The following is an 18,865-nucleotide window of genomic DNA, read 5'->3' on the forward strand; positions in this document are numbered from 1 at the left end:
CAGTCATTTGAGTCTCCTTTTGCCTAAGGTTGTGTAACATTCCAACACACGTTCAGTATGGAGTCTGGACAGCGCATCAGTGGCAAGTGCAGACATGACTCCCCAATAGCGTCACAAGTTCCTGACAACAGGTAAAGAGTTTCCACGTGAGACTGCCACACACGCCCACGTAGAGGATGGATCTTCCTTACCAGTCCGCGATAGACAAGCAATTGCAAGTGGCAAGTGGCGGACGGGAGTATTTAAATTTCAGGCCTGGCGGTCATTTTTGAAATACAGTGATGAAAGCATCGATGTACGGTACTTAGTGTTTAAACTTTAGACTCCGCTAAGCTGCAGTCCCGGCCGTGCCAAATTGATGCTGCGCCATAATACGCAAGTAGCAGTCTAACCCAAGTCTATTTGGTAAATATGATCTACGGAAACACAACAATATGCACCTCAAACTCCACCATTTAAACCTGTCTACTCGTTTCTATATCTTTCAAGGAGATATTACTCCTCTCGCACATGCCGCGGAAAACCCCACCTTCCATCTTGAATAGATTGGATGGAGTGTCAAATTCCTTTGATAAAAGTGAGTATTGACTGCCGAAAGGGCTCAAAACAACATACTGCAACGAGGCCAGCGTCCAGGACCAGAATCCGGTCGTACGAAATAATAGTTCGAAGCCGGTCTGAAGTAACGTCACATTACAGCCCTACACAGAGAGCAAAATGATAGAACGCACGAGCAATACAAAGTAGCGTGCGGTCCTTGAATTCCGTCTGAATCGTCTGTTGGATCTTGCTATCGGTGTCGAGATCAACGGAGGCTCTGAAAACAAGCATGTCAACATCAGCTTCCAGGAAGAAAGCATATTACTAACGTCGCCTCGTCGAGCACGACGACTTTGCAATCTTTGACCAACGCACGAGCTAGACTGAGCAGAGATCTTTCTCCAACACTCAGGTTCGCTCCCTCGCTCTCAATAGTTCTGTCAAGGTCGTAGCGGATGGTATGAATTTGCTCCCTCTCGATGACATCGCTGCCAGAGGTGTGTTTCGAGGTGGTGCTAGAATCAACAAGACAAGACCGATGTAACGCATCCCATAATTTTGCGTCACTGTGTTGGGAGAATGGATCCAGGTTGGACCGGATGGTCCCTGGTGGTCATTCAGCGCTTCAAACAAGAGCATGTTAATGAACGACACCGACCGCTAAAGAGAAGAGGCTATCGAGTTCGTACATCAGTACTCAGTCCTGGTTTAGTTAACAAAAGAAAACTTTACAGACATCTTGTGGGATGATGGAGATCCTAGAGCGGAGGTCTTTAAGACCAATCGTAGATATATCGACACTAGAAAGGGTGAAAACCAATCTTCGTCATGAGGGACGACCAACGCACCCATCGACAGTAATGGAACCACCAGACAACTCGACGATTCGAAACAACGCAAGCATCAACGAAGATTTTCCCGCACCAGTCCTGTTCGACGAAATGCCACGTCAGTACACATATACAGGTCAAATGAATCACTGGCTGACCTTCCAACAACACCTATTTTCTCTCCTCCTTCGACTTTGACCGAGATGCCCATCAATACATTGGGAAGGCCAGGTCTATATGCCATCTTGACATCTTTAAATTCGACGGCGCCATGCTCGGGCCATTGCGCCGGAGGCTTATGAGCTTCTATCTCATGTGGTGCCTCCTGGGGGATCGTTTTGCCATTGACGTACTCCACCACTGTAAGAGCAAGATGTAAGGGAGAGTGGAGGTCTGGTGAAATTCGCGACTCACATCGTTCCACTGCGTTCATGTTATTCTGAAGCAAACGACATTGAATAGCCAGTAATGTAAGAAACGGAAAAGCCTACCTCGACGTCTGCCGTTTGTCGGGTCACCATGCCACACATGAGTGACAGCGTAACTTTGATACGAAGAGGTTAACATCGTAGACTGTGGTAGAAACATTGGAAGTCCTACAGGTATACGTTAGTACCAGCCCTATCTGGGCGGCGTTGATCCCGGAGACGTCGGTCACTGCGAGAAGAGCGACCTATCGACGTAGCAGCGTTTGGCGGGCCTGAGGCCTTTTCACATTAAATAGTCACTCACAAATAACACCAATACGCCTCCCATGAAGTCCAGCCTTACCGCAAGCCATCTGAGGGAAGGTGATGAGTCGACTCCTGCTATGATATATGTATAAGAGTACTCGCCTTTGATTTGTAACTACGAGGTATAGAGCTCTATCCTCCAGATCGACATAGTGTCTGTTGGCGTCAATGAACCGCTTCATCTCTCCGTAGCTTCGGATGGTAGGAAGTCCTGTCAATGTCTCGGAAAAGTGGGCATACAGAAGTGAACGAAGCATTGCGTCTGATGATCGATATCAGTGGCTTGAAGTCCAAAACACAACAACGAACCTATGCGCTTGACCTCACGGGCACTGGCTTGATAGAAGGTAGCGAAATAGCTGTAACAGATGCCGATGAAGAAGACAGCAATAACTGGGCAAGTTGAGCAACATTCTCGCAAATAATGGTGTCCATATACTGACGAAAATACGGTTCAAGGATGACAACAATGACGATAGAGCCCATAATATTGGACAGCGAAAGGACAACTGGATCCCCATGGTTAGTATCCATGAGCGAAGTGTGTGACTATCTTACCCATCCTCATTGCGTCTGGGCCATGGATAAGTAACATTTCACGACACGGCAACAGAAGACTCACGCCCTAGTTGATTATCGACACCTGAGCGCAACGTTTCAGCAAAGCATTATATATCACAAATTAGTAGGATACCAACTGTCGATGTCTTTGCCCAAAACACTTTGGATTCGACCCATAGGCTATAGAGACATGGTCAACATCTGTTTACATGCTTTCATGACCACTCACCGTAGTGTCAAAAAAGGACATGGGCGCATAAAAAATGTTGCGTACGGACTTCTGGTACAGGGTTCGAGACACGTAAGAGGCAACGAAGTCCATTCCAACACCACTAAGAGTCTCGTTGAGTGAGCATGCCGCCCTCTGTGATAGCAACTGACTTACAGCAAGAATGTAAAGAGCGCTTGACCAACCCCCAGGCAACCATACAGCGTCTGATAAAAAGAGTCCGGTCGGTTGAAATTGCTGCACCATGATTTTAAAAACGGGACCGATAAATCGATAAAAAAACACACTTGCTCTCCCACCAAACTAGCGTATAAGAGTTCAGGATCTGGCTTCCCTGCATCGCAATCATGAAGAAAAGAACCAGAGGTCCCATGATCGAACCGCGTCCTGCAACCAAGTAGGTCCAGTACACTGCACCACTGTCTCAATGCACGGTGCCCCTGAAAGATGAACTCGGACGCACCTCTCCAGGACACAGAACCCGTCGACCGCTTCTCTTGCGACATCAAGCGACCTTCGAGTTTACCGCTCCCAGCAGCCTTATCTCTGGCTCTTTCTGACTTCAACTTCACGAGCTCGATGGTGATGCTCGTCTGCGGAGCGACTTCCTCTGCTCGGTCGTTGTCCTTCCCCTCAGACGCATGGCCACCGAACTCAAGGTCCAAACGCGCAAAGTCCCCGCCGCGAGAGATCAGTTCATCATAGGTTCCGCTTTCTGTGATGACGCCGTTGTTTAGTGTGTAGATGTGATCTACCTGCGAAAGGAAGTGGATCGCGTGAGTGACCAGAATGACGGTGACGCCGCGATTTCGCAGGGCGCCCAAAATGGCATCTTGGAACAACGACTTTCCGACGTGTGCATCCACTAAAGGCAGTCGTCAGTAAGAGATACGCGACAGAGATCATATAGCTCACCTGCTGAGAGCGGGTCATCGAATACGACGATGTCAGGGTCGAAGTACAGAGTACGAGCGATGTTGACCTGGGCGTAAGATATAAGTCGAGTCTTTAAGGCAGAGACGCGCCGCAAACTCACTCTCTGCTTCTGGCCGCCACTGAGATTGATGCCCCTTTCTCCGATCTGAAATAGAACATAAGCAGCATAATCAAGTAGAACTCGTCCGCCATACCTCAGTTAAATCCCCATCTGGGAGCAGTTGGAGATCAGGAAGCAGGCAAGCGGTCTCGATAACATGCCAATATCTATCTTCCTCGAATGGTTGACCAAAAGTGACATTATCACGCTGATGTGAAAGGTGAGATGCGATCACTCTTTGAGGGAGATACCGTGCTCACCAGGGTTGCGTTCTGGATCCATGCGGTCTGTGGACAATAGCCGACGCGACCTCCAAATGAGACATGCCCGGAGACCTTCCTCATCTCCCCTATCAGTCCTTGCAACAAGCTGGACTGTTCGTGGGTCAGAGTTGCTTCAAAAATTCGTCCGGTGGGATTACCTTGCCGCTTCCGACAGGCCCGACCACGGCGGCCAGCCGACCTCGCGGGATGGTCATGGTCACATTCTTGACCCTAAAGGGTGGTGCCTCCTTTCCAGATTCTTTCGCCTCAGAATTTGTTTTCGCGCTGTTCTCCTTACCCCCGAGCTTCTTCGAGTTGAGGGCGTCACCGGATTTTTTCTCGAAAGACTCCCACTCAAACGTCGCATCCTTCACCACGAGCGCAAGCTCTTGGTCCTTATCGATCACAAGTGCATCTTCAGACATGAGCTCTGCGTGGAATATGTGCGTGAGCCGCTGGATCGCGCTGGATGCGTCAGGGATTGCAGACAGAGCGGTGGGCATAAATAGCATCGGTTGCCGCAGAAGCTTTTTGTCACTTAGGTGGATAGTTGTGTACGCTGCTGGAAAGGATCTCTCACCTGGAACAGACTCAGCGAGACGAATATGGCAGCAATGTTGAAGTCGTGTGTTGTGAGGGTGTATGTGACGAAGGCTAGTGTAGCAGCTAGAACTGGGAGCGAAAGCGCGACCGCCATACTGCAGCAGATCAAATCAATGTCGTGTCGTCACGTCATGTATGTCTAAACTAACTTACTTCGCAGAAGTTGAATGAAGTATCCGTCGAATACCACGCAATTCATTCTTTCGAAGCTCGAGGATTCCTGAGCAGCGTTCGTGAGTGCGATGTTAATAATTCTTGAAATCATTGCTTACTTTGAAGGAGGGGAACCTCATAAGAGAAGAACTTGACCACTCGTATGGCCCCTGCGCACCTCTTCAGCATCACCGTACGTTCTAGCAGCTCGAAGGATACGTACCGAGTACCTCTAGCAGGACTTTGGCACGTTGATCAGTCCACTTCATTGACCCCAAGCGCAGGCGGCGCTGCAACTTCATCAACCGTCCCTGCAATGGGCTGACCAGGAGGAATAGAGAGCAACCAACGAGCGCGGACGGTCCAAGCTAATTTTCAGTGTCGTTAGAATAAAATGAATGCTTCTTAACGCGCAACAAACCTCGGTTAGAAGAATGATTACACAGACTATGATCTGGATAGGCGAAGTCCAGGCTTGAAGATGTTATGCCATTTCAACATCTGGAGGGTACGCATTTACTCACCTGAATGCTAGCAACGAGGCATGTAGTTAGGGTTAATAAAGAGCATAAGCGTATGCTTAAGTTTGCGACTCACAAACCACTGAGCGGCGGAATCAATCCTGCTCACGTCCGTGGAAATGTGGTTGACCAGTGCGGCGTTGTTGAGTTTGACACGCGCTTTGCCTGTGAGGTTCACCCCGCGCTCATAAATACACGTTATCAGTGCGGCTCTGGCCAACAAGCCTGTTGCCATTGAACGCCAGAAGAACTTGGAACGCATTAGCTTGGCCGGGCATCTTCACCTCGCAGCTTTTTACGCACCTGGTGAGTGCAGACGCTTTGAGTCACGTTAAGCAAAAAGAGCCCAAAAGCCATGGCAATACCGCGAGCGACATTGGGGACGGATTCTCCGGCAGAAATCGCAGCGGAACGCTCCTCTGCAAATACGATGATTTGCTGCACGGGACGAAATTGTCAGACGTTACCACAACCATGACAGGTTGTAAATTACCCGAAGGACAAGAGGACTCATGAGTTGCGCCATATCACCCATCACCTAGACGGTGTTTGAAAGTCATTATGACAGCAACGATGTATGAGAAGACTCGTGCCTTGATTGCACCTCCAATCCAGAACATATTACGAAAAACGTCGTTCAAAGCCCATGTAAGGCTGGCTTCTTTCCGTCCGTCGCATTCTTGCCAGCGTTTGTGAAATGCTGCACGTCGCTCGGACCAAGTCGAGCCTTGTGCGTGCCCTTTACTGGGGATTGCACGCAAGACCCAGCCCGTACGCTTCAAGAGAGACGGCTTGAGCTCTCCGCTCTCAAGACGTGCGTTCCAGTCGTCTGCTGCCTGAACACGCCGTTGCCATGCAGCTTCGAGTTTGGCGGCGAGGACGGCTGACTCTCGGGATGTGTCCATTTTATATAAATCAGATGCTTGCAGCGTGCGCTGATTTCCGAGAACCTGAATATATGCGTTAGAACAGTATACCTTCAGACAGAAGTTCAATAACCGACCATTAGACCTGTGACCCAGGAGTAAGTCAGCTGAGAGACGATGGAAGCATTGGCCAATGGCGTCAGCTGTAGAACACCGCATTATTAGAATAGTCAATTAAAACGTGAGCATAGAGGTTCGCGTACTGCTGCATCCTCCAGAGACGAGGGAGCTGGAGGCGGTGGGTCCTTAGGTAACCTGCCCACGGCTAGATGAAGGAGGGCATTGCTTGCAAAAGCACCTTCACTCACCACAACTGCCACCATTTTTGGCGAAAGTTGGCATATTCATTACCAGTATCGAGCTGAATGTTTAAATGCCGATGAAGATGAGGTACGTTAGCCTCCTTGAGCTCTTCGATAATCGAAACCTTTCTGCGCTGCACAGATTCCTTTCTTTCATCCTGCGCGGATTCTTCTGGACGTTGGGAGGTCATATGGAAATAGCGTGTGACAGCTATGGGCCAGATGAATGGGGACTAGCTGAGAAAGAGGGAGAGAAAGATTTAGTAGCCATTGCATAAGTATACTACCCAGTATTGGTACGACCCTGTGAGTCTGTATGACAAGATGTTACACGTTGCAATTTCACGACACAGGATAAGCGAACCCAAACTCAAGGAGCTTGGTCTGCTGGCAGCCGATCGCACCGTAGTTTCGTTGGCTCGGAACCTTTTCGTTGGGAGTTTGAATTTTTCTAATTGGCATCGTTTCATTAACGCCAATCAGACGTTCCCAGACGTGGGACTCGAGCCTCAGGCCTGGAAGGGAAGTTCAAACTGCAGCAGGTAACACACTGACGTTAAGTCAAAAGAGGTTGTGGCATGAATGATCTGCAATTGATAGATCACACAAAATTCACGCGACTTTGAATAATTGTTTGCTTACATAATATTGAGCACTGAGGCCCCTATGTAGCGCGCGCCTAATTCAATAATATTGGGCTTCAAGACGGCCTGAAGGTACTAGAAATATGTGAAATGGGCTCCCTTGAGAAAGGGAGACTCGCGAAATTAACGCGAGATTGACGTTGATCAAGGCTTCAGGATTTAAGACCCTGGAAGGCCATAGCAAGGACTCCAATCATGGCAAAATTTACTGTTTGATCTAACTTGATCATTATGTATCGTGTCGTAAATGTCTGTATTATTATATTCCACCTACCACCCTCCAGGGACATTAGAACCACCTGCTCTTCTGCGAGAAGGGAGCTCCGGGGTCGTAGATGGCCTCCGAGCACTAGCATCACCATCCTCCGGCCCAAGGTTCAGCTCCATATCCAATTTCCTAGCCATTTCTCTGTCCGCCTCTTCCACCCGTCTCCTACGCTCCTCCTCGCGTCTACGTTCCAACTGCTCCTCGTGCGCCTGCTCACGACGGGCAAGCTCGCGGTCTAGTTCTTCTTGCTGTCGCCGTTCCTCAGCGGCCCTATGCTCTCGCTCACTCTCTTCCTGTGCACGCTGCGCGAAAGCAAGATCTGCTTCTTCCTGCCTGCGACGCTCGGCTTCTTCCGCCTCGAATTGAGCACGAGCGAAAGCAGCGTCGGCAGCCTCCTGATCAGCGCGCGCCTTGATGCGAGCAAGCTCAACTTGCCACCTTCGTTCAGCTTCTTCTTCTTCTGCACGCTTTCGACGAGCCTCATCTTCTGCACGTTTTCGACGAGCCTCCTCTTCTCTTTTGCGACGGGCCTCTTCTTCCTCCCTTTTGCGGCGAGCCTCTTCCTCCTCCCTTTTACGACGCGCTTCCTCCTCTCGCCTGATCCGCTCCTCTTCGAGCCTCCGACGTGATTCTTCTTCGCGTTTTAATCGCTCCTCTTCGACCCTCCGACGTACTTCCTCCTCGCGCCTGATCCGATCCTCTTCTTCTTGTTTGCGTCTGGCTTGTTCTGCCTTGCGCCGGTCTTCCTCGACTCTTCTACGTTCTTCCTCTTCTCGTTTCAATCTCTCTTCCTCCTCTCGTCGCCGTCGCTCGTCCTCCTCTCTCTGCCTCTGCTCTGCCTCCCATTTCAATCGCTCCTCCTCGCGTCGTTTTTGTTCCTCAGCTTCCTTCCTCCTCAGTTCTTCTTCATCCTGTCGCTTCCTCTCTTCTTCGGCAGCTCGACGCTGCGCTTCCTCTGCCTCGCGCACCCGCGAATCTGGCTCCTCAGCAGTCCTCCGTTCATCCTCCACCTTCCGTCGTTCTTCATCCCTGATGCGTTCCTCCTCAGCCTTGACACGTTCCTCTTCTTCACGCTTCTTTTCGTCTTCTGGGACTGTGGGTACGGCAGAATGGGCAAGAGGCAGGTCTGGGGGGTTTTGCGAAGGTGAAGTTAGAGCGGCTCCCACACCAAGCGCTGGCAATGCCGTCGGTGCGGCGTTCTGATATCCTTGCACAGGGGGAGATTGTTGCTCCCCTCGTGCCACTGCCGGCGTCCCCTGTGGGCTTCCAGGGAGTGGCGGAGGTGGAGGCGGCGGCGAAAAATATAGTGCTTGGGGAGGAGGGACTGGTGATTGCGCAGGGGGTGGCGGAGGGAAATAGGATTGTTGTTGGTGTGGCTGCTGCTGAGGTGGTGCAGGAGTGTATGTCTGAGGTGGTGGAGGTGGAGGTGGGTATGGTTGAGCTAAGTAGCTTTTAGGATGAGGGGATGGTGGTGGTTGATATTGTGATGTGGGAGGTGGGACTTGATGAGGGGATTGTGGTGGTTGATATTGTGATGTGGGAGGCGGAGCTTGATGAGGAGATGACGACGGCTGATATTGCGGAGTGGGAGGTGGAACCTGATGAGGCTGATACTGATAAGGCTGCGGGGAGGATGGTGAGTATTGCTGTGGCTGTGGTGAGGGCGACGATGCATAATTATGGGGCGTATAAGATTGCTGATATGGTTGAGGAGGCGGAGATGACGCGTGTTGAGGAGAAACGTATCCTTGCGACGAGGGAGCATATTGTTGAAGAGGAGGAGGAAGTATTTGTTGAGGGGGAATATATCCTTGCGACGAGGAAGAATATTGTTGGGGAACTTGGCTAGGCGACAGGTAATGATTAGATTGAGGCTCTGGGGTGTGGGGTTGTGCAATAGGAAATGAGGGTTGGTAATGCTCGTCCAGAAGATGATCTGTTATAACCAAAGGCGTGTGAACTCCTTTAAGTTCCGGAGAAAGTTCATAAGGGCGTTCTTGGACAGGGGTTTGTAATAATGATATTGGAGTTGGCGGAGTTGTATAGAGCGAGGGCGAGTCGCTCGTGCCTCCATTATTCGTAGTGGGTGTTACAGGACGACCTGCACGACCACCAAGCCCTGGGCGCAGAATGGTTGGCAAATGACCAGGCTTTCTCTGAGGAACTGGAGCTTCTTCGGGAAGGGAGGGTAGCACGTCAGTCTTACTGTTCATGAATTGTCGGCCAGGAGGTGAAGAGGATGGTGAATGGGCCTGGGGCTGACCTCTCGCAGGAAGTAAAGATGCGGGCAGCGTGCCCGGAGGGACATAGCCTGGGTCACGGAGTTTCACAGGAGTGGGGTTCAGGGCAGATGGCGATCCCCCCTTGGGTGGTACAGGATTATACGACTGCGGTCGTGCAAGACGATCTGATTGTTTGACTCTCGTTGTACGACGATTAAGAGGAGGAGGGGTGTTGGCGTAGAATGTCATTTCAATGTATAATTCGCCTCTCGCTCCGCCCGAGGTTTCGAGAGGAACCCAGTCTAACAAACCAGTGGTTAATGCATAGATTAAGCTAGGATTATAAAGCTCCCACCATCGAATTCGCCCGTTTTCAAAGTTGATTCGATATCGACAACCCCTTTGCCTAAGAGCTTATCCTCACCTCGTGCTTCGTCCTTCCAGCAAGAAACCTCCAGCTTTCTGTTCACATTGTCCTTGCCAGGATCGGCAAGAACCGGAAAGCGGAATTCTTCATCCCACACAGGATGCTGCCCGCCCTTTGGTTCTGGCTTGGTCCGCTGTGTCTGACCAGAAAGGGCCGCTTGAGCATATGGGTCCTGCTTGTAGAAAGAAGGTTGGTGCAGATGACGAGCCTTGATGATGACGACGACTAGTGTCCCAAGATCCTTTGATTGTGACATGGAGCGATATAAAGATATTAATGATCACAACTACCGCAGTTGGCCTTCAAAGTTCAGCTGCAGCTGCTGCACTGCCTACAAGTACAGGAGAGTGTACAGGTCGACGTGACGGTGACGGTGACATGTGACCTCACGCGTTTCCAGCGGAGTGGAAAAGCGCGTCAATCGCATTATCGCAAGACGCGCGCAGTCGAGCTCACCGTCGAACCCGTCGACCACAACAATGTCAGGCAGAGCAAAGCGCGCAGATAGGGTTGCTGCTCTCGCAGAATTAAAACGAACTCGTGAGGGAGGCGCGCGCAAGTGGAAGGTGCGACATCATTGCCATTTGGCTTGAAATTGGTCCTCAAACGCGTCTTCACAGGCTCAGGAGGATGTGGCTATCTATGATGAAGTTACTGAGGACCAGTATAAGAACATTGTGCGAGGCAGGCTGCAGAAGGATGACTTTGTCGTGGATGATGGTGTAAGCGGCTATATGGACAATGGGATGGATGACTGGACGGGTGCTGAGAAAGACGAAGACGAAGAAGACGAGGAGGAGGAGTACGAGACAAAGAAGAAGAAGAAGGGTCAGTCTGATTGTACATCTGCGCACATAACATCTGACTCTAGCTTTCCAGCGAGGAAGGGCAAGGATGTTGCATCCAAGCCTAAAGCAAAGCCGAAAGCACCACCGCCCGCTGCCAAGCCCTCTATCAGCGTGTACCGCCCGGCAGTTTCAGTAGAGCAGGAAGAAGACTTCATGGCCAATCTCCTCGGAGGCTTAGATTCTGTCCCAGCCCCAGTTCCAAGGAGGCAAAGAAAACGCAAGCCCTCTCCATTATCAGATCACGAAGACCTAAACTGCAATTCATCTGATGGTCCCATGGACGATACTGCTTTCAATCTGCCATCAAGCGATTTCGAAGAGGACTTTGCAACTATGATGAGCCCTAAGAAGAAGCCACGTATGGTGAATCCTGGAATCACTCCCGCAATCGAACGAATGGGCAAGTTGGGTGTTCACAGTGGATCGGAGGACGGGTTTGACAACTCAATGGATTTTGAGAACATGGACATGGACGCCTTCATGGATGTCGATGACGAAGATCTTGACATCAAGCCGGCCAAGGGGAACAAATCAATTCTCGATGGCCTGGAAACCAAGCCCAAAGTCAACGTTGCCTCACCACCAACCAAAGCAGAGCCGCCCTCAGCGCCAACCTGGCTCTCTGTCTACGACTCCCTTGCTGTCACTTCCGATGAAACCATAGGTTCTGGTTCTTCCTCGTCGGCTTCCAAATCCACTGTCGACGCTGCCGAGCCCGATGGCACTCTCCACTTCTTCTGGCTAGACTACCTTGAGCACAATGGCAAGCTCTTTCTCACCGGGAAAGTCAAGGACAAAACTTCCTCAACTTGGGTGTCCGCATGCCTCGCCATCGAGGGGCTTCAGCGTAATCTGTTCCTGCTCCCGCGTCCGCTACGTGTCGAGCAAGAGGAGACTGAAGAAGGCGAGTATGTGATGCAAGAGACTGACGTTGTGCCTAGTAAATCGGATGTATACGAAGATTTTGAGCGGGTACGGAAGAAGCTGGGTATCAAGGGGTGGAAGGGGAGATGGGTTCGAAGAAACCATGCATTTGATGAGAAGGATATACCAAAGGAGGGTGAATGGATGAAAGTCTTGTATTCTTTTGAAGGTAGCCCTCAATTTCCGAACTTCTTGCGAAATACTCACTGTGCACGGACAGAGCCTCAAGTCCCTATGAATGCCTGTTCACCGAATATTGCTCGGATCCTTGGGACGAACACGAGTGCGTTTGAGCTATTCGTGCTCAAGCGTAAGATCATGGGGCCTTGCTGGCTTGCCGTAACTAATGCGGTTGTCGAGAATAAGGGTGTAAGACCATCTATGCAATATCCCTTAGCTTTCAGCTGATGATGTCTCTATGTAGATCTCCTGGTGCAAGTTCGAAGCCACTGTCTCAGATCCCAAGAACGTGACACCCTTAGGAGACAGCGCTCCAGAACCTCCCCCTCTAACAATAATGAGTCTCGCGGTACGCACTGTTGTCAATCATCGTGAAAACAAGCGGGAAGTTGTGTGTGCGACGGGCCGTATATGGCGAGACGGTTAATTTTCTTGCCCCTCTGCTGAAAAACGTCGCTGACTTGATAGCATATGTGTAGTTCAACTTGATGATCCTACACCCCCCGAGCAACTCCCGTGCTCTGTGCACACTCTCGTTCGTCCACTCGACGGCTTCCCTGCGAAATTTGAAGCCCAGGCGCGAGCAAATGGGAAGGGCATGATTTCACCAATGAAGAACGAGCGGATGCTCCTCAACAGCTTGCTTGGTAGCTGTCTCCTTCGGTTGCCACGCTCCTTAATTGTTTACCGGATGTCTTGCAGTCACGCTGCACAAAGCAGACCCCGACGTCATTGTCGGTCACGACTTCCTCGGCGTCTCCCTTGACGTCCTCCTAGGAAGAATGAAGGATCTTAAGGCAGAGCACTGGTCGCGCCTCGGGCGGTTCAGGCGCTCGAAATGGCCGCCTATTGGAAGGCAGGGCACAAATATGCGCTTTCTGACTGGGCGCCTGCTTTGTGACCTTGCTAGCGATGGTGCACGGGTAGGTTTCACCTCGGCTTCAGTGTATAGTGACTGATGAATCATCGTCAGAGCATGATCGCCTCTACGACGTGGTCCCTCACCGAGATGTGTAAAACTCATCTCAAGTCTGATAGGCAGGATATCGACCCAGATGACACAGCAGCATACTTCGATGGTACCGTATCATCCCCAGACATGCTCATGACATTCGTGCGACACTGTGAGCTCGACGCTCATTATCACATGGCCATCGCATCGAAGGTGCAGATCCTGCCTTTGACGAGACAGCTCACAAACCTTGCTGGCAACGCATGGTGAGTACCTTCGGTTGGTGATCTGAACTTTCATGGACCTGGGTCTCAGGAACAAGACGTTGAATGGTGGTCGAGCTGAGCGAAATGAGTACATTCTTCTGCACGAGTTCCACCGCCTGAAGTACATCTGTCCTGACAAGACGTACGGCAAGAAAACGGTCAAAGCAGAGCCTGAAGCAGATGATGCGGACGGCGAGGGCGGTGGCGGCAAGTCAAGCAAAGGCAAACGGGACAAGTTCAAGGGCGGTCTCGTGTTTGAGCCGAAGCGTGGACTTTGGGACAAGTACATCCTCGTCATGGACTTCAACTCGCTGTATCCGAGTATCATCCAGGAGTATAACATTGACTTCACTACTGTGGAGCGCTCGCAGGAGGATGTAAATGACTGGACTTTTGTTGCCCGTGCTTAGATGCTGACACCTGGATGCAGGATGACGATGACAAGATACCAGACCCGCCACCACCTGAGGTGCCTCAGGGCGTCCTTCCACGACTTATTGCAACTCTCGTCAACCGGCGGCGTCAGGTGAAGTCGCTAATGAAGGATCGCTCTATATCGCACGCAAAGCTATTGCAGGTCTGCCAGTCTATGTTCATCCCCATATCATTTGCTCATACTTGCTTTCGTAGTACGACATCAAGCAACAGGCGCTCAAACTGACGGCGAACAGTATGTACGGCTGTCTTGGTTTCGAGTACTCGCGATTCTACGCCAAGCCTCTGGCTGCCCTAACCACTTTCAAGGGTCGTGAGATCTTGACGCACACTAGGGAGCTTGCCGAGAGCTTACAGCTAGATGTGGGCACATATCTGGTCCCTATCGATGGAATTTGCCTGACTCATTACAGGTCGTATACGGTGACACGGACTCGGTGTTCGTGAACTCCAACGTGACAGAGCTTTCCGAGGCGCTAAAAATCTCCGCCGAGTTCAAGAAAGCTGTCAACGACCGGTATAAGCTTCTTGAGATAGATCTCGACGCTGTCTTTGCACGTCTCTTGCTTTTGCAGAAAAAGAAATATGCAGCCTTGAAGGTGGAAGAGGGATCACGGACGTCTACGGAAGTTAAAGGTCTGGATATGAAGCGCCGAGAATACTGCGCTCTATCGAAGAGCGTCTCTCAGTGAGTTGAGCTTTGTGTTCGTGTTGACTTGGCTCAACCCTGCACCTCCTAGATATGTCTTGGAGCAGATCTTGTCTGGTGAACCAACGGAGGTTGTGGTGGAGAACATTCACGAATATCTTAATACTATCGGCGAAAACGTTCGCGGCGGAAAGATAAAATTAGAGGATTTTATTGTATACAAGGTGCCCTCCAAAAACTCCTTTCAACGCTTCTTGGTTCATCTTATGCATCATAACTCAGCGCCTAGGCAAGAATCCAGAGGATTACCCCGATGCTAAATCACAGCCTCATGTGCAAGTCGCTTTGAGATTGAAAGCAAAGGGTGGAGGTGCCCGCAACGGCGACGTTATACCCTACGTGTTCTGCGTTGCGCCTGGTGAAGAAACGGTGAAGACCGCACAAGCAGATCGTGCCAAGCATCCAGACGAGATCAAGAAGGCTGCAGGGGAACTCGTCGTAGACTACGAACACTACCTTGCGAATCAGGTCCTACCGCCAATCGAGCGACTGTGTGAGCCTATTGAAGGAACAGACAGGGCCCGGCTGGCTGAGTGTCTTGGTGAGCATCGAACTACTGAAGCCTGCGAACTTGACTTAATGTTTCCAACAGGACTGGACCCGGGACGTTATCGCATTAGTGGAAGCACGCAGGCCGGATCAGAGCTCACAACACTAGACTCCCTCGTCTCTGACGCAGAGCGGTTCCGCGACGTGGCTCCGTTCCTGGTGCGCTGTCGTGGATGCGCAGGACAGATGGCGTTTTCCCCGGTGTACGATCGAGATGTATGTGCCCACATTCCCATTTGTGTTTAGGACTGTCTGACGTGAAGGCAGGCGTCGATTATGTTGTCATCAGGGCCGACGTGCCCCGCATGCAGCGCACCATTGGGTTCGGCGAGCCTGCAGACACAACTTGAGGTCCAGATTCGGTCATTCGTCGCTAAGTACTACGAGGGATGGGTTGTCTGCGAGGACCCAGCATGCGGGTACGAGACGCGGTCGATGCGGATGTACGGCTGGCGGTGCGGAGCGCCGGGAGGCTGTAAAGGTAGAGCGCAGTTCAAGTATGGGGACACCGAGTTGTACACCCAGCTCCGGTATTTCTCGACGCTATTTGACATTGAGAAAATCATCAAGGCTGCACAGGGCAGCGCGAGAAAGGGTGGGTGTTTATGTAGTTTATTATCTGACCGAGATATCTGACGTTTTTGCATGCAGAGGAAATCGAGGCTGTTGCAGCAAATAACGACCCATTCCTCAGGGTGATGTCGAAGACGGTGGATAAATATATGGAACAATGTGGACGATGCTGGGTGAATCTTGGAGCATTATTTTCCAGCATGAACCTCTAAGTTCAGAATTATGGTTGTTCAAGTTAGCCCGCAGAGCGGTCGACGTTACTTATATATATCAGGTCCTGTTGCATGAACTTGTTACCTGTGATCCTCAATAGTACTGTAAAGTATGATTCGAAAGCTACGATGCAAAATCACTAGTAAAGTTCTTGAATTTGTTAGTGCATAGAATGGATTGATCTGCAGCGTGCTAGTACGTCTAAATTGTCACCAGTACCAGAAGAAGGAAAGACAATTTGAGATGTCAGATCACATGATCATGTCAACCATTGCCCGTTTCAAGTTGTGAGTCCACCAAGGCCTCTTATACTACTCGACACAACAAGATAATTTGAACTGAAACGTGTGGACCTGACACGCTGTTGTCACGCCGCGACCATGAGAGATCGATTTAATCGTTTGGTAGATATTTGCTGTCTTATCACTGAAGCACCCGCTTTTGATACTCATCGATTTCATCCTTAGGCGCCTGATTCGCCACAATTAAAATTACCTAGTCGCCGCTTACGCAGGTCGCCGACTGGTCACTATGACCCTTATGTACATCCCTCGTACCGTAACGGCTACCCGCAGCCCTTCCTGCCCAATGTACAATTTCCAAATTTTGCACAGGCACCAGGCCCCGATCCCCAGTGAGTACCTTCTCATTGCATCCTCACTGTGATTGTGAGTACTTGGGAATTAAGTGTTGTTATTCAAGCTCTCAGATAGGCCTTCTCGAGCAGATTGTCGAGGTCCTCCAGAACTCTACAATTGCCAAGGAAAGAGCAAAGGATGCGCTTTCTAAATTTTGGGCATCATACAAAACTGTGTCTGGCGAGCACGATGACGACATGTTGGAGAGGTGTAATGAAAATATGGATATAGTCCTGATTTTCGTACGTGAAACATCATGTCGTTATTTCAACAGCATCGAACATGAGTAACTACCAGGCTGGTCTCTTCTCCGCTGTCAATACCGCGTTCATCATTGCAATGCAGCCAAATCCTATCGACACCACCAACCTTCTATTGATACAACTTACCCAGATCACATTGAATGGTTCTTCTGCCACCCAGCCAACGATTATTTGCCCATCTATTGGTTACTCTTCTTCCAAATCCTGGATGCAGGGACTTGCATATGCGAGCCTTGCATTTAGTCTTCTCGCTGCCTATGGTGCTGTCATGGGCAAACAATGGCTGGGTCATTATAAGACCACCCGTTATGGTCGTGGATCTCTTAAAGACCGATGCCAGCAGAGGCACCGCAAGTTCCAGGAGCTAAAGACATGGCGACTCGAAATTGTGTTGCGGTCATTCCCAGTCCTTCTTCAGATCTCTCTGCTTCTATTTGGTATGTCCCTGGGAGCTACGCTGTGGACGCAACAATGGCCCATCTCTATCTTTATTATTGCAACGACCACCGTCGGTGGCCTTTGCCATGCTTTCACTATCCTGGTATCACTGATATGGCCTGACTGTCCATTCCAAACCCCCGTCTCCTTGGCCATACGAGCTGTCTTTGGCGATTTTCGTGCACGTGCGGATTTCCAGCATCAAGATGAAGATTCTGCTGTATCCGCCGTGGAGTGGATCCTGGAGACTTCGACCGACCCTGATGTTGTCAGGTCGGTGGTTGAGTTTATGCCTACCATGTCCAGGCTACCAGACATAAATCTCGTGTTATTATGCACAGAAGTTCGAGACATGTTCAAGGCATGTTTTGATCAGCGTGGCATTCCGATGCAAGAAGACAGCGCACTGGCATATGGCAAAGCGTTGATCTACTTCTCTTCGAATTATCCTGATGTGAGGGATATGCTCCGCACAACTACGCAGGAGTGGAATCTCTGGCAGTGGTGGCGCGCCCTGTATCTCCTCCAGGCACTGGAGCAGTGTAGAATTTTATACCGCCGAATGGACAATACCGATAATCCAACTTCAAAGTTACACTTCCAAGCAGACGCCCGTGCTGCTTTGCGTATGGCTGTGGCTGCTGGTATAGATGAATTTACTCATCCCAACGATGAAAAATTAATTTGGAATGGTAAATTCATGGAACTCAATCTGCCAGAAGTTGACTGGCTGTTGGATTGCGCAGAGCACTTCTACAATAAAAACGACATCGATGCGGCCGGAGACGCTCTGCTCCTGTTTAGTGACATGCAGGAACAATCATCATCCTCCATTCAAGGCCGCCTCGCTCCATTTTTGAATGCCGGCCGATCACGTAGATTTCGCCATATCGCACTTCGTGCCGCCACCCAAAGTGTCGGCTTCATGTACATGAATGACTTGCCTTGTCATGATTCCTTCCCCCATGCTGTTCTGAATGCCATCTGTCCCTTGGCCTCAAATGAACGTAACAGAGACCATCTTCAGATCACCGAAGCAATAAACCTGCTCGACTTCACTGAGTGGCCCGAAGGTAGTGATCTAGCGACCTCTCCTCTGGCCGAAATCCAGTTGCTTGTATTCCTCGTTTTGCCTGCACCCAAGGTTGACGATCTCACAATGTATACTCATTACTGTCATGCACTCATTCGCTACATGGGTGCATACCAGCCTGATGGCATCCGCAAAGTCGCCTCAAATATTGTCTGTAGCGCTCGACACGACCTTTTAATGATCACTGCTGGAGCCGACGAGTCATTACGAGACTTGGTGCTCTCCGACATCTGCCCAGCCCTCATCACCACACTGTTTACTTACAAGAAATTTTCGCCTATCCCCATGCAACAAGAAGATCCCTTTCTCCCCTATCTCCTTCTTGCTTTCACTCTTGCAAAGAATTCCGACTGGCACCCTCACTTGATCCGAGATGGCCACATCCAGGAGTGGATTACAAGCACGCTCATGCGGTCCAGTCATCTCGCTCAACGCAGTTTCTCTCCCGATTACAACTATCCAACATCCAACAAGGTCGACGAAGCTCGTCACCTCTTTTACCTCGCCGGAATTTCCCTCCGTATT

The 18,865-nt window shown here is 50.4% G+C and overlaps 4 protein-coding genes across 4 annotated transcripts; 2 read left to right on the forward strand and 2 right to left on the reverse strand.

The window, feature by feature from the left end:
- Window positions 1-455: 455 nt before the first annotated feature.
- DEU56DRAFT_909612 (ABC protein) lies at window positions 456-6,889 on the reverse strand (the record flags this gene model as incomplete). Its single annotated transcript, XM_041357115.1, has 40 exons — window positions 456-566; window positions 616-677; window positions 732-817; window positions 870-1,146; window positions 1,199-1,214; window positions 1,277-1,340; window positions 1,389-1,469; window positions 1,529-1,730; window positions 1,785-1,809; window positions 1,862-1,914; window positions 1,987-2,043; window positions 2,103-2,151; window positions 2,203-2,366; window positions 2,414-2,497; window positions 2,548-2,613; window positions 2,663-2,677; window positions 2,727-2,747; window positions 2,803-2,845; window positions 2,895-2,997; window positions 3,051-3,131; window positions 3,182-3,305; window positions 3,358-3,759; window positions 3,810-3,876; window positions 3,931-3,975; window positions 4,025-4,138; window positions 4,191-4,304; window positions 4,352-4,720; window positions 4,774-4,891; window positions 4,950-5,016; window positions 5,069-5,119; window positions 5,173-5,317; window positions 5,371-5,423; window positions 5,474-5,480; window positions 5,547-5,720; window positions 5,774-5,908; window positions 5,964-6,008; window positions 6,058-6,420; window positions 6,474-6,539; window positions 6,600-6,651; window positions 6,705-6,889. The coding sequence occupies 40 exons, from the start codon at window positions 6,887-6,889 to the stop codon at window positions 456-458; spliced, it is 4,356 nt and encodes a 1,451-aa protein (XP_041211823.1).
- A 389-nt stretch (window positions 6,890-7,278) lies between these two features.
- On the reverse strand, window positions 7,279-10,621 carry DEU56DRAFT_882448 (uncharacterized protein). The gene is made up of 3 exons (XM_041356125.1): window positions 10,188-10,621; window positions 7,341-10,134; window positions 7,279-7,285 (listed from the first exon to the last, which is right to left on the reverse strand). The coding sequence occupies exons 1-2, from the start codon at window positions 10,513-10,515 to the stop codon at window positions 7,613-7,615; spliced, it is 2,850 nt and encodes a 949-aa protein (XP_041211824.1). The 5' UTR covers window positions 10,516-10,621; the 3' UTR covers window positions 7,279-7,285; window positions 7,341-7,612.
- Window positions 10,622-10,665: 44 nt separating this feature from the next.
- Window positions 10,666-16,064, forward strand: DEU56DRAFT_785083 (uncharacterized protein). Its single transcript, XM_041352256.1, has 17 exons — window positions 10,666-10,825; window positions 10,880-11,087; window positions 11,139-12,200; window positions 12,252-12,400; window positions 12,456-12,633; window positions 12,691-12,858; window positions 12,914-13,134; window positions 13,185-13,429; window positions 13,479-13,806; window positions 13,860-14,006; window positions 14,060-14,227; window positions 14,278-14,552; window positions 14,605-14,737; window positions 14,796-15,114; window positions 15,166-15,338; window positions 15,390-15,717; window positions 15,774-16,064. Exons 1-17 carry the CDS (start codon window positions 10,739-10,741, stop codon window positions 15,905-15,907), a joined length of 4,323 nt encoding a protein of 1,440 aa, XP_041211825.1. The 5' UTR covers window positions 10,666-10,738; the 3' UTR covers window positions 15,908-16,064.
- A 616-nt stretch (window positions 16,065-16,680) lies between these two features.
- Window positions 16,681-17,092, forward strand: DEU56DRAFT_705442 (uncharacterized protein; the record flags this gene model as incomplete). Its single annotated transcript, XM_041347397.1, has 2 exons — window positions 16,681-16,788; window positions 16,844-17,092. Coding segments are annotated over 2 exons (357 nt in total), but the record flags the coding sequence as incomplete, so codon positions are not given.
- Between the last annotated feature and the right edge of the window lie 1,773 nt (window positions 17,093-18,865).

Source organism: Suillus clintonianus (assembly GCF_016758775.1).
Source record: "Suillus clintonianus strain FC179 chromosome Unknown DEU56scaffold_14, whole genome shotgun sequence".
Classification (NCBI taxonomy): domain Eukaryota; kingdom Fungi; phylum Basidiomycota; class Agaricomycetes; order Boletales; family Suillaceae; genus Suillus; species Suillus clintonianus.

Coding starts and splice junctions, on each gene's coding strand:
- DEU56DRAFT_882448 (XM_041356125.1), bottom strand. CDS start 10,515: ATGTCACAATCAAAGGATCTTGGGACACTAGTCGTCGTCATCATCAAG. Junction 10,135..10,187: donor GAAAACGGGCGAATTCGATG/GTGGGAGCTTTA, acceptor CTGGTTTGTTAG/ACTGGGTTCCTCTCGAAACC.
- DEU56DRAFT_785083 (XM_041352256.1), top strand. CDS start 10,739: ATGTCAGGCAGAGCAAAGCGCGCAGATAGGGTTGCTGCTCTCGCAGAA. Junction 14,007..14,059: donor CGCACGCAAAGCTATTGCAG/GTCTGCCAGTCT, acceptor TTGCTTTCGTAG/TACGACATCAAGCAACAGGC. Junction 15,718..15,773: donor ACAGGGCAGCGCGAGAAAGG/GTGGGTGTTTAT, acceptor TTTTGCATGCAG/AGGAAATCGAGGCTGTTGCA.